Consider the following 16,152-nt stretch of genomic DNA (forward strand, 5'->3'; position numbering starts at 1 on the left):
ACCCAGTGTCAGTGCTGGATTATGACATGCTGAGGCCCTAAACTATGTCTAGTTTAAGAGGCCCCATATGATAAAAATAATCCACAAAATCCACAAAAATTGGTTTTCATCAAATTTTAAGATGAATTATTGTTATTTCTGCACAAATTTATGAACTCAGTATGAATGATAACTGTGGAGCTATATCCATGTATATTGTTGTCATATTAGAATGAAAATATCTAGTCTTTTTTCTTATTTAGAGCCCCCCCCATATTGTGAGGCCCTAAACTGTATCTTAAGTGGCTTAAACCTAAATCCAGCACTGCCCAGGGTGGCACTTCCTATATTCTTATGAAAAGTCAAAGTGATGAGAGATGGTAGAAAGCTGTGAGGCAGAGTCAACAAGAGAACCCATTCTCCAAAGTGGCACCCAGTGGCTACAGAACACCATTTGCTGTGGTCAGGACAAAAGAGCCAAGCATTTCTACAAGGCTTCCCTGTGAATTAGTTTGTCTTGGCTTTGGGGAGGATGGTTCTTCACAAACATGCAAGAGCCCATTTCATGAACCCATGCTTCATAACAAATTAGACAAGACTCAGGATGGGGCTGGAGATGATGAGGTATCAAAGAGCAAACTGCAAGAAGCAATGTAAAGATCTCTGTGATCCTCTATAAAAATAGTAGAAATATTGGGTAATATGTTGTAATTGTTTTATACTCAGGATCTATTCTTGGGAATAGATTACAATACAATATTGGGAAAATATCCAGACACTGTCTGTGCTTGTGCTCTGCTGAGACCGGTGGCTGGACAATCAAAGAACTTTGAGTGCCTTGGTGCAATCTGCACAAATTTGCACAATATTCTTATTGTGCAAGAGGGGATAAATGCCCCAAAGGGATTGTGAAGCTCTGTCATCACTGTGCAATTAGGAGGATGACTCTTTAATGTTATGGTCCTAGATTAGATTAAAAGCATATTTAGAAACACATCAGATCGTTTTCTACTTTTTTTCTCATTGTGCCCCTATAGGGCAGAGCTAAGGTGTTTGGTTGCCTTAGCTGTTGTCTTTCTTAATACATTTAGATTTCTCTGATGTACAGCTTGAACTCCACATTTACTGGGTTCATAGATTTCATAGACATTAGGGGCTGGCAGGGACCTCATGAGATCATTGGGTCCAGCCCCGCCACCATAGGTGGGAAGTCAGCTGGGATCAAGTGACCCCAGCAAGAAATAAATCTAGCTGTTTTTGAAGGAGTCCAGAGTAGGTGCTTGCACCACCCCCCGGGGGGGGAGGTCTAAATCGGCCTTCCTGGAGTTAAAATCAGCCTTCCTGGTGTATAGATCCTGGGTATAAAACAATTACAACATCCCAGAAACATTTTTGCTGTGAAGTTACTGATACCTGCTCTTGGACTTCATTCTGTTTTAATGTTGCCTTTTGCCTGGGAACTAAATTCTATACTAAAAAATATACCAGGAGTAACCCCGGCCTATGTAATGTGGCTCTTTATCATCCCCTAGTGGCTAGATTATGTAACAGCTCCCTGAGCACCTGTGCAAGTGCACTCCTTATGCCACCATCCCTTATGTGGACATCTGCTGTGGTTGAACAGCAGGGGAAGTGCCCATAGGACAATTGTTCCAGCAACATGTGGCTCACTGCATCTCCCACATGAGATGGCAGCAGGTTTCACTGTCTGGAGACTGTGGTATTGACAAAAAGTGATCAGATGCCCTTTCTATACAGTCACTTTGATGGTGACCATGCTCCCGTATGTCATGGGTTTTCCGGAGTTCATTGTGAGCCCAGAAGGGCCTGATTACTTTAGCTTATTGAAAGAACTGAAAGCAGGAGCAGTTGCTTGCAAGTGAGTTCTTCCAAACTATTTGGCCAATCTCTGTGAGGGGCTAATATATTAACAGAACTCAAGACTGATTCACAAACAAAGCAAGAGTCATGTTCTTGGGGGGATTAGTTATAATCAGTAATTCAGCCAACTCAGTGCAGGCCATAATGAAGCCTGTCCTGCTGACTGACATTGTCTCATTGTTTCTTAATGCTTATGTCCACCTGATAGATTGAAAGCTGTTCATGGCAAAGACTATCTCTTAGGTTTATATCTATACCGGGGTGTGAAACATGGTCCATGGAGCTTCCTGTGGGCTGGAACACACATTGCTGTGGGCTGAATCTGGCCTATGGGGCTCATCCCCATAGCTGCCAGAGTACCTGTGGAGATGGGACTAATCCTCACTGATGTGGCACAGCTTTAGAACTTAGAGCTTAGAACTTTAGAGCTTTAGAGATTTGATGCCTCCCTCCTGTAATGCCTCCCCCTTACCTGCTGCCAAAACCAGGGGGTTTAGTTGGTCCTGAAGACTAAAATACAGCTCTGGTCACCCAGCCTGTACGAAGCCCCACTGTCTAAATCCAGCCTGTGAGAAGCCCTTTAGTCTGGATCCAGCCTGCGGGACCCAGTGAAATTCATACCCCTGGTCTATGCAAAATTTTGCAGAGCAGATTCCTGACCTCTACAGCCATTATACAAAAATAAATAACGGTCACTCTTAGGAGTGGAGCAACACTATGGAAAAACATTATTTCTTCTGCACTGAGGTGTCTGTATCAGCTCTCCTAACCAAAGCACATTGCCTTATAGCCAAGAGGCAGCAGCTGAAGAAAACGAAAGATCCTCCAAATGCAGGAAATCTACTCTTACCTGTGCCAGATAAATTGCAGATGCAGTTGTAGTGGGTGATGTCATTGATCCTGAAATTCCAGTTGATAGGGAAGTAATCAGCCAGGCTCAGCATTTTCTTCACAGAATCATAGATGAATATGAGGCTGATGAGGGCACAGAAGCCTTCCTCAGTGAAGCGGGTAAAATACTGCACCAGGTAACTTGCTTCAGTAGCTACCAGAATCAGGCCAAAAAATGCCACCCAGAGGCCAATCCAGAGGCGAAATTCCAAATAGTTCAGACTGTAGTCTCTGGTGGAAGGAATGAACCCGAGCATTTCAGAAAGTATGCCAAAAAGCTCTAATAGCCTCCTGTCCAAAGATCTCAAGGTACTGTATAAACATCAGTTATGCCTTTTCTACACACCAAGATATGCTGTGAGTTAGTCATCGAGTTGGAAATAGGCCCCATTTGTCTAATTCTCAGGCAGAGTTTGAGCTTTAAAAGCATCTTCTAATGTCATGGCCATAGGCAGAGCAATAAGCTAGAAGTCTGGGTCAGCAGTGGCTGAACCAATCTCAGTGTGTCTAGGGATTCACTCTGGGAAACCCTGGATATCATGTCCGGCTATCTCCAGTCCTTTAGTTTAAATCAGATTATGAATCTGCTAGAATATGTCCCTGCTCTGATGCTGGGTGCAAGATATGTAAGAATGGATACAGTGACCTAATGGTTGGGGGTATGTGGCATCTGGACGCTCACATCAGAAAAGAGTTAAGTCAAAACAGGATCCTGGAACAAGATGGTTTCTAGAAGAGGGAATAAGGGCAGTGGGGGTGTTGGCTTCTCCCAAGAGTAGCAGTGTGGCCCCTCCTCACAGAAATTGTCTTCCATTGAAGCAGGGAGGGATGTCAAACATATGGATCCTGCCCATGGATCCACTCACCCCCCTCCTTCCCCTCTCCCTCCCTCAGCACACCTGATTCAGCAGCCACTCCAGCCAGTCAAACATATGGATCCTGCCCATGGATCCACTCACCCCCCTCCTTCCCCTCTCCCTCCCCCAGCACACCTGATTCAGCAGCCACTCCAGCCAGTCTGGGTCCTGCACTGTGTGGGGTGAAGGTCCCAGAGAGGCCAGAATAGGCACCATTTGTGGTACAGTCTGACTGGAGCAGCAGCCATGCTGCATGCAATGACTGCTCTGGCTGGACTGTGTCACATGTGGTGCCTGCTCTGGGATATGCATTGCACATGGTGCCTGCTCTAGCTGATTCTGGGCCTGTGCTGCACCACACACAGCACAAGTCCAAGACCAGGAAGAGCATCCATCTGATTAGATATGCTGAGAAGGAGAAAGGGATCCGTGGGCCTAATCCATCCCTCAGACCAGTCCCACATCACACATCTGGCCTACCGGGGAGGATGAGTTTAATACCTCTGCCTTTAATGCAACTCTAACCCTAAACCTTAGCCCAGCGCAACCCCTATGTGAAGAAGTGGGGATTAGCCAGTTTCCCAAGAGCTGAAAGTTCCATTAGAAGAAGTTTGAGGAGACCACCAGGTGCAGGTTCATTCCTTCAGGACAAGGACATTCTGCAGAAGTGCTCTACTTACTTGCTAAAAGAGAAGAGGAGTCTTTCAAATACTAGGACAGGACCAGTGCTACTCAGGATGGTCAAGGGCTGGCCAGCAAAGAGGCAAAAGGTAGCTCCAGCAATGGCAGTACCCAGGAAACTCTCCAGCACCCCCTGAAACACAGAACCAAACTCAACTAAGCATCAGTTCATAGTTGCTGAGCTACACTGAATACCCCTAAAGTTGCTTTCCAGCAGCAGTCCAGCTCAGTTTTGAAAAACAGGCTGAACTTTGGGGTCCAAGGTGGAGCCTGCTTCTCCTTTCAATGTGTCAGGAATTCACCTAAGGGTGGCAAGGCACAAGCACAGGGAGTCTTCCAGCACTTATCTCACAGTCCCTTACTCCAAACTTTTGGCCCTTCTATACTTTCTATGTATAATGGTTATAATTAGAAACAAACACAGAAGGAAAGGTAAGTGGTCTTCAGACTAATTCCTAGAAGGGTTCTGTTCAAGGAACAGGAAGTGTAACGAGCAGTTGTCACAAGGTAACACAGAGACAAGGCTCCACAGCACACATTGCTTCTCCTGGCAGAGGACAGCCATGAGGGTCAATCTTAAATTGCAGTGTAGCTATCCCCCTAGTGCTAGTTCTGTCAGCCTGAATTGATTAGCAGCTGGTACTTGGAAAAAGGCTTTGCTAGCAGGAGTGGTGCCATTCTCTTTAAAAGTTCAGCCCACCACTGTTTAAGCTGCCTCTGCCTAAGACGTTTTTTCTCTGTGACTATGAATCATTTTGTTAGGTTTAGCTGCTGCTGCTAACCAGAGGCTGAAGTTTCGCTGCTGCTGTGGGAGATGTCATCTCCTTTTTTTCCTGCCAAGACATGTTGGATGGCCAAAAACAAACCAATTTTCAGCAGCGAAAGAGGGAGGTGACATCTTTGCCTCATAGCAGGGAACCTCTGGCCAGTGCCCCTACACTGTGCTGCTTCCACCAACTACACCCTGTGCTGCCACCATTACTGTGCTCTGCTCTGCTCTTCTGACTGCCGGAGCTGGAGGCACTACAGGGAAGGTTCACGGTTGTGAGGGGGAGAGAAGAAGAGGACCAGGGCCAGGAAGATGAGCCCTTCCCCCAGCTCAATTCCAGAGCTCCCCCTTTTAGGCACCGCCTAGGGCTCATGTCCTGCTCACTCACTTATTGTTACTACTGCCAACAAGTTCTAGTCACGCAAACAAAACATTAACAACTGCCAAAATTTTACACCCAAGAGGCTGAGTAAGTTCTATCTTTCTCTTCCTACATATGCCACCATTTCCTTGTATGCCATCTCCCTGCTGCTGAGTTATTCTGCCAGAGAAAAGAGAAGCCAGTAACCCTAGGGCTTCATATAGCACCCTTCACTGCAAAGTGCTGACCAAGGTTTACTTACCTGGTCTCAGCTCCCAGAAGCTGTGGGTTCTCAGTTCCCATAAAATAGTGAAGCCAGGGCACAGATAACTAAAATGACAAGTTCAGGGCAGAGGTGTTTCTAGTAGGTTTTGTGCCCTGGACAAAACCTTGCTGGGGGGCAAAGGAATGTACAGCACTGAAGCGCAGGGGGTGGTCGGTTCTACCTGCCCCAAGGACTCAAAGTCCCTGACTGCTGCTGGCACAGGGTGGTCTGCCTAACCAGTGCAGAGCTGCTGCTGCAGCTCCACAGATTCCCTGGGGAGGTGCAACTTTGGTGCCCCACTAAATGGAGGCCCAGGGCTGGTACCCTACTTGCCCAGCCCAAATTATGCTACTGGTTCAGGGTCACAGAGGATTATTACCAGAGCCAGAACAAGGCAACAGGAGCACGCACAATGTTCTGCACACAGACTAGTCCATCACACCTCACTCTGAAGGGCCCATGAGCTCAGACTCTTTAGGCAGGAGGACCTGGCCAAGGCAAGTGAGTTCTCTGGGCAGTCATCTCTGTGCTAAATGTGAACTCTGCAGTGTCAGAGTAATGAACTGGGTTTGCATGTGTGTTGTTGCCCAAAGGGGTTCTAAGACACTTGCTCTGCTCCTAAGTAACTAGGAGAGGATTTAGGTCATCTGGTAGAGGCTTGAGCCATGGTTCTAATTTAGGTTATAAAGGAGTGTAGAATTTATCTAAGAATTGTGGTGGTGTTATATTGGTGACATTGAAACCCAGCAGAGAAGCTCACAGTTGGTTGGATCCAGGGTACTGTTCAGCTGCTTTCAGGGACAAAACAAAACTCAGCCAGGAGTTTCAGTCATTCCAGGGAACACTTTTCACTGAACCTTTCTCCTTCCATTCACATCTGTCTCCAACTGCACCTGCCTACAGTGCCCTTCCTGCAGGTAACAAGCCAGCATGCATTTATCTGTGCAGATTTGCCAGCTGGTTAATTTACAGCAGCTATTCTCAACCAGAGTGATGCAGCATCCTGGAGTGCCCTGAGATCCTTTCAAGGGTGCCATGGGGTGTCACGCAATGTTAGCACTGTTAGGTGTGCAGACATGATTCACAAGATAAATCTAGAGATTCAAATAGGAATTCATGTGTTAAAAACATTCTGACCTGTTGTTGTCTTTCAGAGTTCTTTGCATCAGAAGAATTGCTCTACTATTTTTCTGTAGTCAAAAATGAGTGAAAACTAAGAGCTAGCATCTTCTGAGGGACGTCTTGAGTCTAACAAGGTGTAGGGTTGCCAACCCTCCTGAACTGGCCAGAAGTCTACTGGAATCAGCATTGATCTCCCAGTGACTGTTGAAAGCAATCTGGGAGATTGATACTGTGAACGGGCTGAATGGTACAATTAATGATATTACATCACGTTGGGGAAAAAAATCTCCCAGAATAGCTTCAGCCAGATTTGGCAACCCTAACAAGGCATGCCTTGAATCTACAAAGGTTGAGAAACACTGGCTTACAGGAATTGGCAGACTGACAGGTACTAGCAAGAGTACCAGAGCCCCCTGCTGGTGTTTCTCCAGGCAATTTCAAGTTGGGTACAGTTCCTGTCTATTGTTCTGCCTGTTCATTAGCTACTTTATTCCAAAGCAACTTTTCTCAACCCACATGCCCCATACCATAGCTCAGTGAGGGCCAACCTTTTTGTCAGGCATACCACTAATTAGTCCCTTAGCCTCCCAGCGTGCCACTCTGATTCCCTTCCCCTGTCTGACCTGCTGCTCTGCTTTCTGCTCCCTTCTCCATCTGCCTGTTGCCTCCCCTCTTGCCATTTGTCACACACAGAGGCTTCCCATGCCTCTTGTGTCATGTGTGGCACAGGTTGGCCATCCCTGCCATAGGCACTCCTCAGAGAGACAGAAATGCACTATGTGGTGTATCTGCATGCTGAGCAAACCAGTATACAGGAATAAGACACTGTGGTTTAGTAGCTAAAATAAAAGACTGCAGGGAGTGTTAGGAGATATGAGATCTATTACTGTCTGTGCCACTGATTTGCTATGGGACTGTGGGCAAGACCACTTACTTGCCTATACTTTATTTCCTCATCTCTAATATGAGAATCATGATATCCTTCTTTTTAAAGTGCTTTGAGCTCTCCAAGTGATAAACTCCAGGGAATAGATGCATATTTATATCAACTATGCATATGTATATCAACTGTCTTGTTTTGTCTTGTCTTGTCTTGCAGATGCCCCCCGGCATCTCATGCATAGAGGAGAATGAAAGTTATCCCTGTCCATGAATTGTTACAACCAGTTTTCTGGCCAAAGTGGTTGCATAGTAGGTACGTAATTGAAGGCATAAGCAGCAGCTGCAAGATTGGGAAAGATGCACACAGCATGTGAGAACTAATGAGTGTGAGTTGGAAAACACTTGAGTTGTTTCCTCCAAATAATATTATGGAGAGACCTCAGTGTTAGCTTTGCTTTCTGATGCACCCTTCCTGACAACATACTCTTATATGCACCTTAAACATAGCACCATTAACATTAGGGCAGCCAGCACTTGGTTTAGTTCTGATATATTCCACTTTTGACATAATGTTCACTAGGGAAGAAAGGTAATAAAGCAACTGCAGAGAGGAGAACATATCGCATGGCCTGCAGGAAGGAGTCTGAGTGTGAGGCTAACACAGACCTGCATGTTATCTGTAGCATCTCCCAGCATGCCACCAAAAGTAATTGCATTGGTAACAGTCGCCAGGTAGATATAGAGAATAGCTGAAAAGCACTGGATGTTCAGTGCATCATAGAAATCACTCCAGTACCAAGGGGCCTTTCTTCGGATGTCCTTTACCAGTCCTCCAAATAACCTGCAGGCCAACATGGAAATAGGGAAATTCAAGAGAGAGATTAATAATGAACAAAGCCAATCAATCTACCCCATGGGAGCAAAGCTGTCTGCTTAGCCAAGCCTTATGTGAGAAAGCTCTGCAAAGAGAATGCAATAGCAGAGCCACCTCCTCTCCTGAAGCAACAAGGTCAAAGAAGCAACTGAACCTAATGCTTTTGTTCAGGCTGCTCTTATATGTTTGGTTATCTTTTTGGTGATAAAGATATCACCAAAAAAGCCTTGTCTCTATTGGCCCAAAGTCAGTTTTAGCTCCCATATTACAGTGAAATCCCAACCAGCACCATCAGTATTATTTATTTATTATTTGTATTGTAGCAGGTCTTAGAAGCATCCATCAGAGACAATCCCCATATAGTGAGGCACTATGAAAGCATGAGACTGCCCCATACTAACTCATTCACAAAAACATGAAGTCCATATATACCTCACTGTATCTTCTCTGACTGTCCCTAGGAATCCAACCCAGGTCTTTTATTTGGCTGCATGGCACCCACTGAAAGATAAAATGTTAGGCCCAAAAATTTAATCTGGGTCTTAGGTGTGCCTTCACCTTGTGGTATGGAAATCCAGGCCAGGTTTCTCATGTGAGTACTACATGAGAGAGCCCCAAGCCCTGCTAACAGGAAGAAAAAACAGGTCAAGGAATGAACCTACATCTACTCTGTGCCAGGATGGGGCACTTTCTATGGGACTCCCATGTTCAAGACCAAACTGAGCATTGGTATAAATGGGCACTAATCCACTGACTAAATGGAACTGCACCTGCAGGTTCTACTGAATTCACACAAGGGCTGAATCTGGCTGCCTGTCTGTGAAGCAGATTTCTCTGGGGATGATTCTGGAGAAAAACCCAACCCTTGGCTGGGTGCATACCTCCCTGTTCTCTTCAGCTCTTCACTGACATGCTGGTGCCCACGGGCATGTCTGTCCTCAGTGGCACATAGGTTCCCATTGCAGTGAGATTTCCATTCCCGTAAGTGCATAGATATCCTAAGACAAACACAAAGGAATCCAGATGGACAGTTTCAGATCATAACCCTCTTCACAAACAAATCAAACACTGTTTCCTCTGGTGATTTTTACTACTGGATTCTTAACTTGACTGTTCTCTGGGAGTCTGAGTACAACTGCTCACCCTAGAGGCACTAAGTTGCACCACAGCAGCATGAGTAAACCAGAAATGGAGACAATGCTGTAATGGTTCTACCTTCACATGAAATGAAGGGTCCAGTGGCAAGGTAGTGGCCACACACAACACTTATTTTTTAAAAGGAATTAGCGACATCTCTGCCAAGAACACCCTGTTCTGAAGCTCATCTGAGCTCTTTGGGCCAGAATCAGCAGGGGTGACTTTAATCTCCCAGTCTCCAAGAGCCACTGACTAGCACTAGCTGATCTGGTCTGGATCTAAATGCCTAGTGCTGAGCTTTACTTTGTGCCTTGGGCCTACTTCTGATCTTTAGAAAAAGAGACCCAGTTGCTTGCTGGGTCCTCATCCCTTGGTACCTTTTATGTGGAGAGGGCAGGCATTTTGGTGGAGGGATTCGGATGGTTGGGTCCCATTTGCCTGGAGGCAACACTGTCAGCTCATCCAGAAACTCATCAATTCCTGCAATGAGGTCTTCTCTGTCCTGAGCCCAATGAGCAACTCTCTGGAAGAGCTGGAAGGAAATGCATTTATACCATCAAATTCATCCCTGTGCTCAGCCACTGTCTGTGATGAAAACTAAGTGCACCAGCCCTGCACAGGTATAAGCAGAGGAACTGCTAGGGCATGACTTCTGTCCTGCTTCTATTATTGAGGTGATCGGAAGTAAGGACTCTTATAACCCACCATGTCCTGCATGCTCAGCCAGCTTTTGGCAGTGCTAGCAGGGTAGTGAGAGCACCCATTGCCTCCCATTAGCATTTTCTAGCCTACCTCACACACAGGGAACAAAGGGCTAATGCTGAAACCTCATACAACTTCTAGATACATACAGCACTTTTCCCGACATATGGACTCACCTCATCCGTGAGTAATGTGGCCATGGCCCTTCCAATCTCATGGTAAGCTTTCACTTTGGCTCTGGGGCCCAGGAGGATGAAAAGGAACCTAGAGGGAGCAGAGAAACAACACAGATTTCCAGAGTAACTACTTTTTTCCTTTTCAGAGATCTTCCTACAGGCAGGACTCAGTGTTTCAGAGACTGAGGCATTCTCTGAGGTGGTCTTGGGATGCTGTTGAAAGAAAACATGGTCCCCCAGGCTGTGGAAGGTGGTTTATGAAGCCTTTGTCAGATTGAAGTACATGTATTACCATTACCTATCCTCTGAACTCTGCATTGACTAGTGAACTAGTGTTTCAAAGGTGAACAGTGCTGGTGTAAAATAGTGTTGGGCTATCCTTAGCAATAGTGTATCTTGGGGTGGGCAACTGGGGCATCAGCCCCAGGTACCAGCTTAGGAGAGGTACCAGAATTGGTCGCCACCCCCAACGAGTCCATGTCCCTGGAAAAAGAGCAGCCCAATGGCATTGCTTTTGAAGTAGCAACCAGATGCCTGGACACAGCTCTGCTGCTGTAGGAGCGATAACCAGGGTGAGCAGACCATGCTGTGGTTGTCACTGCAGCAGCCAGGGACTGCTTTTGAGTCCCCAGCATAGGTAATAGTCCCACACCCACCCTTGGTCTTGGAATCCCCACTCTTCCAGTGCACAGCAGTCACTCCTCACCTGCCACCCTCCCCCTCCACCCCCAGTTCTCTTGCCAGGTTTACCTAGGGCACAAACACTGCCCATTATGCCTCTGTTTCTTAGAGTCAGCTATGGTAAACTGCTATAGAATTCAGTGGGAGTAGTAAGGCATTGACTTTAGCAGCAGCATAGTTAGACCAATGGTGAGGGCTTTGGAAAATCCAGTCAGTAAATATGAAGCCCTTGTGCAGTCCATCAAGGCAGCTGGAAGGAAGGAGGAATCAAGGGATGAGAGGGCTGTCTGTCTAAGGAAAGTGCTGATACGGAGATCCCACACAGTTCACAAGACAGTTTGGTTTGGTTTGTGTAGAAGCTGCAGCCCCAGCAGCACAGGGCTTAGTTCTATAAAGCAAAAGTTTTTTTTTTAATCAGCCTCTTCCTGTTTCCAGCTCACTGCTTACACAATGAAACCAAAGCTGCCAAGTCTTCAGAAATCATCTGCAAAATGTTTGCTACCACAGAGTCAACTAGTGCTTGAGAAGCTTCACTACTGAGAGCCATCTAGTTTAGCCCCTTGTGGGCCAGTGCAGGATTTTCCCCTAGTTTTCACTCTCCAGGGCCCCATCTGGCCCCTGTTATTCCATTCTGGCAACAAGTGGGAAATTGTGACCTACTTTGTCTGTGTCCTATCTGTTGCTTCTACCAAGTGTAGATTATTAGGAGAGACTGACAGAACAGGGTCAGTATTTTAGGTGGGGCCCTGCAGCTCACCTGAGTTGAGATTGTGAAATATGATTGAGAGACCCTGTACTGCCTGGAAGTTGTTTATGTGGCTCCTGGTGCTGGTAGAATTTAGGAGTCCCATAGGGGACCATGAATATGCAACACCAACACCAGAGCAGCTCCCAGCAAACTTATCCTTTAATAGGAAGATACATTTGCATGACAGGGACACACAAATTGGGATAAAGTGACATTGATCTCATTTGACTTTCTTGGTTTCGCATGGGACAGGCACTCCAACAGCAGAAATGCCACTGGATACTCATGACCATGTCTCCTTCAGTCAGCCACTTTCAAGACTGGAGACTGTAACAGGAAGCCATTCTCCAGCCCCTGTTATGAGCAGGACCCCGAGTGCAACCAGGGTCATTGGCCGACTGCTGCCGGCGAGTCCATCTGGGAATAACCCTTCAAGTGCCAGTGGGCCTCAGCTGCAGGCAGCCATATGCCTTGGGAGCTGTGGTTGATTGGCCTCTGGGAGGCCCAGCAGGCCCAAAGAAAAGAGGGCCAAATCATAACACCCCTGGAGAGGGGAGTGCATGGTTTCCCAGAGGACAGTGGTACTTTTCTGTGCAGAGGCACAGAGAGAGTCCAGGAGCACAACGAACCTGAGTCCCAGCCTGGGGACAAGCCTTGGGCAGTCAGAGCAGAAGCCGGTGAAGAGTAACTAGTGGAGAAGTGTCAGCCACTCAGCCCACCTATGCTGGGGCTCGGACATGAGGTAAACCTCTCTGCGCAGGGAGTGGCTGTGAAGCCTGTCTGGGAGCCAGTTTATTAAACTGACAGTCTGGCGATGGTGGGACTGACTGAAGGGTATCACTAAAGAAGGCTCACTGATTTGATAAGTTTGAGGACAGTGAATATATGATTGAGGAGGCATAAATAAGAATTAATCAATTGATGAAAAATCCATCAATCAAGGAAGTACAAGGACTTAGTGATTGATGCTGGAATCTCAGAGTGAGTAGCCATAAATAAGGACCCCTTTGGTCTAGAGTGTACATATAAATTAAGGGGGCGTAAATAAGGATTAATTGAGCCCTGAGGAATTTGTGACTTGGAAAGGTCTAAATAAGTAGTGGGAAATTGGGTGAGCCAGCGGTCAAAATACTTGGGCATACTTGAAAGATCATAGGTCCAGCCCAGCAGGTGGGGTAAGGACAGGGTGTAGGGAAGGTGGATCCCTGTGAAAACCATGTACTCCCCGTTAAGAGAGCTCTGTTTTCCTTTTTTGCAACACTCAGCTTCCCCTCTATTTGTTTTACATCAAAGTGTGGCAGGGGAACACAAAGGAAGCAGGTAACAGCTCTCAGGAACAGCTATAGGACATGTCACACCCACTGACAGAGACCCAGTTTTGGGTGGGGAAATAAGTCAGTAGTGAGGAGAATTGTGAGATTCTCCACAGTGTGTCTCTTACCAAGTGATACCCACAAGATCAGTTCCTAACTTGATGTCATGATAAGCTACATTAAGAAAGAACATCTCCCTAGGGAATTCAGTGGAGGCTTTATGCTTGGTTTTCTCAAAGATTTACACTTAATTCTCAGCAAGTAAAATTCTAATTTATATTACCAATCCTGAACCTCAGTTCTGTGCTCCAAACCATGGACATGGCTGTGTGATATGCAGAGGAATTGAAGAGATAGGAAGGAAAAAGAAAAGGCCCAAGAATCTCTACAGAGGTGTTCTCTGTTCGAGTGTTACCTGCTTGGGAAAGCTACCTCAGTCAAGGCCCCAAGTCCCACTGCCTCCTTCAGTCGGATGAAGGCAATAAATGGCTTATCTAGAAAGTTGACTTCTCCAGCAAGAATGTTCGACACTTCAGCCCCAGCTGGGATCTTCTTCTTGAATGGATTTTTTAGCTGAAATGAAACGAAATTTAGTAGTCCAGCTGTCCAGAAAGCAGCAAACAAAATAATCTGTGTTATAGGAGCCTCTACCCCATTATGGAGGAAGAGGGGATAAGGGACATAACGCCTTCAAGATAAACTGTTTTACATGGAACCTGGAAGAGACAGGCCTAGGAAGCATATAAATCCAGCCCTGCAGCTAAGAGGGTCAGTCTGATCCAGGCAAGAAAACTGATAGGAGCTCTGGTGGAGACTGAAGAAGAAACTGTGAGCAGGCCTGTTATGGACAGTAACTGGGATCAATCAATCAGCAGGAATGGAGCAAGGCCCTGAAACAAAGGCACTCTGTTTTGAGGACTGATTTGGTATTGTTTGTGTGGGGACTGTTTATATTTGGTTTATACCTGGGACCATTATTGTACTTAAACAGAATTTCTGGTAAAGAAGATGCCAGAAACAGCAGGCAAGGTCCTGGTTTAACATTAATTGATATATCAGCCTAATACAAGAGATTATCTGAGGGCATTAACTTTGTTGGATTAACTGGCGAGCTAGCAAGCCCAGGGAACAGGGCAGTGCTATTGATTGGCTCATCTAGAGGTGCCCCATGATGATTAGAGCAGACAGCGGCATCTAGTGTTGCTCTGGATTAATTGAGGACTGCCTCCCAAATTGCTTAAGATCAAAGCATTACAGGCAACCCCAGGAATAGCATACAGGAAGGCTGTAGCCCTGCATGTCACAAATGGCTGTCAAAGGGCACCACTTGTGGGTTAAACCTCCATGACCTGTTACGAGCTGTGTGAACACGAGGCAGTTACATTTGTGAACATAATTTCAAGGTCAATTAGGACTAAATCCTATTTTGCTTTTATACAGTTAAGTGCCATTTCCCTAGCCATGTAAGTGGCCATCATATTTCTGCAGCATGTTTCTGCATTTTACATCTAACAGTCATTGGATGAAATGGATAAACAGCAGTGGGATGGTTTTTGCTCCAGGGGGGCAGAGCCAGGGAAACAGAATCTAAAGTTTGCATAAGCACTGAAGATGGCTCTTCTATGGCTACATAAGTGACACTTGGACATGCAGAGGTGAAATGGTATTTGGCTCTTAGTGTTGATGAAGGGTATCTGACTGGCTGAGCTCTTGGGCCAGGGACAGACATTACACATACACTGATTTAAGTGATCAGAAACTGGTTTAAACCTGTACCAGAACAGATGTTCAGTGCACATAAACCAGTTTGAGAATGGCTGAAACTGGTTTGAGATAAACCTGGTTGACTTCACTGTTTTGGCTCAAACCAGTTTATGCAATATCTGTCCCAGACCCCTTGCTGGTTTAAGGTAAACCAGACACCCCCAGAATCCCAGCATGCTCTCTGGGCTGGGCTGGGCTGGGCTGGGCAGGGCAGGGCAGGGCTCTCTGCTCCATAGTAGGGTTGGTCCCTCCCCTCTGCTCCCTGGCTGGAGCTCCAGAGACTTGCAGGCTGCTTCCTTGCTCCCATCATAGTTCCCTGCTAAGCAGGAGTTCCCCACTCCCCTCTGCCTTGCTGAGGAGGTGTTTGTGTATTAGCTAGCAGACCATGTGCTGGCTACAGTCCCTGCTGAATCAACAGGCAGAATCAACAGGTAGCTGGTAATGTCCCTCTGTTGTTTTCTTAATTGGGTGATAAACACTGTTATCAATTCCCTGCTGGGCTAATCAGAGCTCCTGTCAGAGCCTGGCCACACACCCCTTAGTCCCATGCTGTGGAAGGAAGGGAGGGCTGCTCTAGCACTCCCTAGCTTCTAGCCTGAGCCACTGCAGGCATGTGCCTGCATTTCTGGGATGTCTGTTCGGTTACAAAACTGATTTAGCCTAGCCAGGTTAGACTAACCTGCAAATATTGAATCAATTCAAGCTCAGACTTTTTGAATGTCTGTCCCTAGCCTTGGAGGCTGCGCTCTTTAAGTTACTCATGGGGCATGTCTACATATAACATTATGTCACCGTATCAATGCACTACGGGGATCTACATGTGACCAGTAGCTACTTCGCGGTAGCTAAATATCTTCCCCTCTATTTGGGGCACTCCCCCATTATAGTGCACTGCTACGGCAGAGTAGCTACTGAAAATAATCGTGTGCTGTACTTATGGCACAGTAGGGGCTGTTAGCGCAGTAACAACATCGCCATAATGGTGTGTAGATGCACCCATTGAGTATTTCAGCATGGGCAGCAATGGTTAAGCCCCTCTCACACTACTCCATCAAGAGATCTCAAATCT

The 16,152-nt window shown here is 46.4% G+C and overlaps 1 protein-coding gene across 2 annotated transcripts in view; it reads right to left on the reverse strand.

Moving 5' to 3' along the window:
* Window positions 1-16,152, reverse strand: part of SLC4A9 (solute carrier family 4 member 9) — an 82,093-nt gene that overhangs the window by 43,782 nt on the left and 22,159 nt on the right. For both annotated transcript variants that reach the window (XR_002095554.1, XM_019506593.1), the window contains exons 5-11: window positions 13,735-13,892; window positions 10,578-10,665; window positions 10,077-10,231; window positions 9,444-9,560; window positions 8,355-8,529; window positions 4,289-4,422; window positions 2,711-2,982 (exon numbers count right to left, since the gene is read on the reverse strand). Coding sequence is in view for 1 of the 2 variants with exons in the window: in XM_019506593.1 (XP_019362138.1) it covers window positions 2,711-2,982; window positions 4,289-4,422; window positions 8,355-8,529; window positions 9,444-9,560; window positions 10,077-10,231; window positions 10,578-10,665; window positions 13,735-13,892 (1,099 nt within the window). In the remaining variant the exon portion in view is untranslated. The remainder of the gene's footprint in view (window positions 1-2,710; window positions 2,983-4,288; window positions 4,423-8,354; window positions 8,530-9,443; window positions 9,561-10,076; window positions 10,232-10,577; window positions 10,666-13,734; window positions 13,893-16,152) is intronic.

This window comes from Gavialis gangeticus, unplaced genomic scaffold, assembly GCF_001723915.1.
Source record: "Gavialis gangeticus isolate Ggan-Ray unplaced genomic scaffold, GavGan_comp1, whole genome shotgun sequence".
NCBI classification, from domain to species: domain Eukaryota; kingdom Metazoa; phylum Chordata; order Crocodylia; family Gavialidae; genus Gavialis; species Gavialis gangeticus.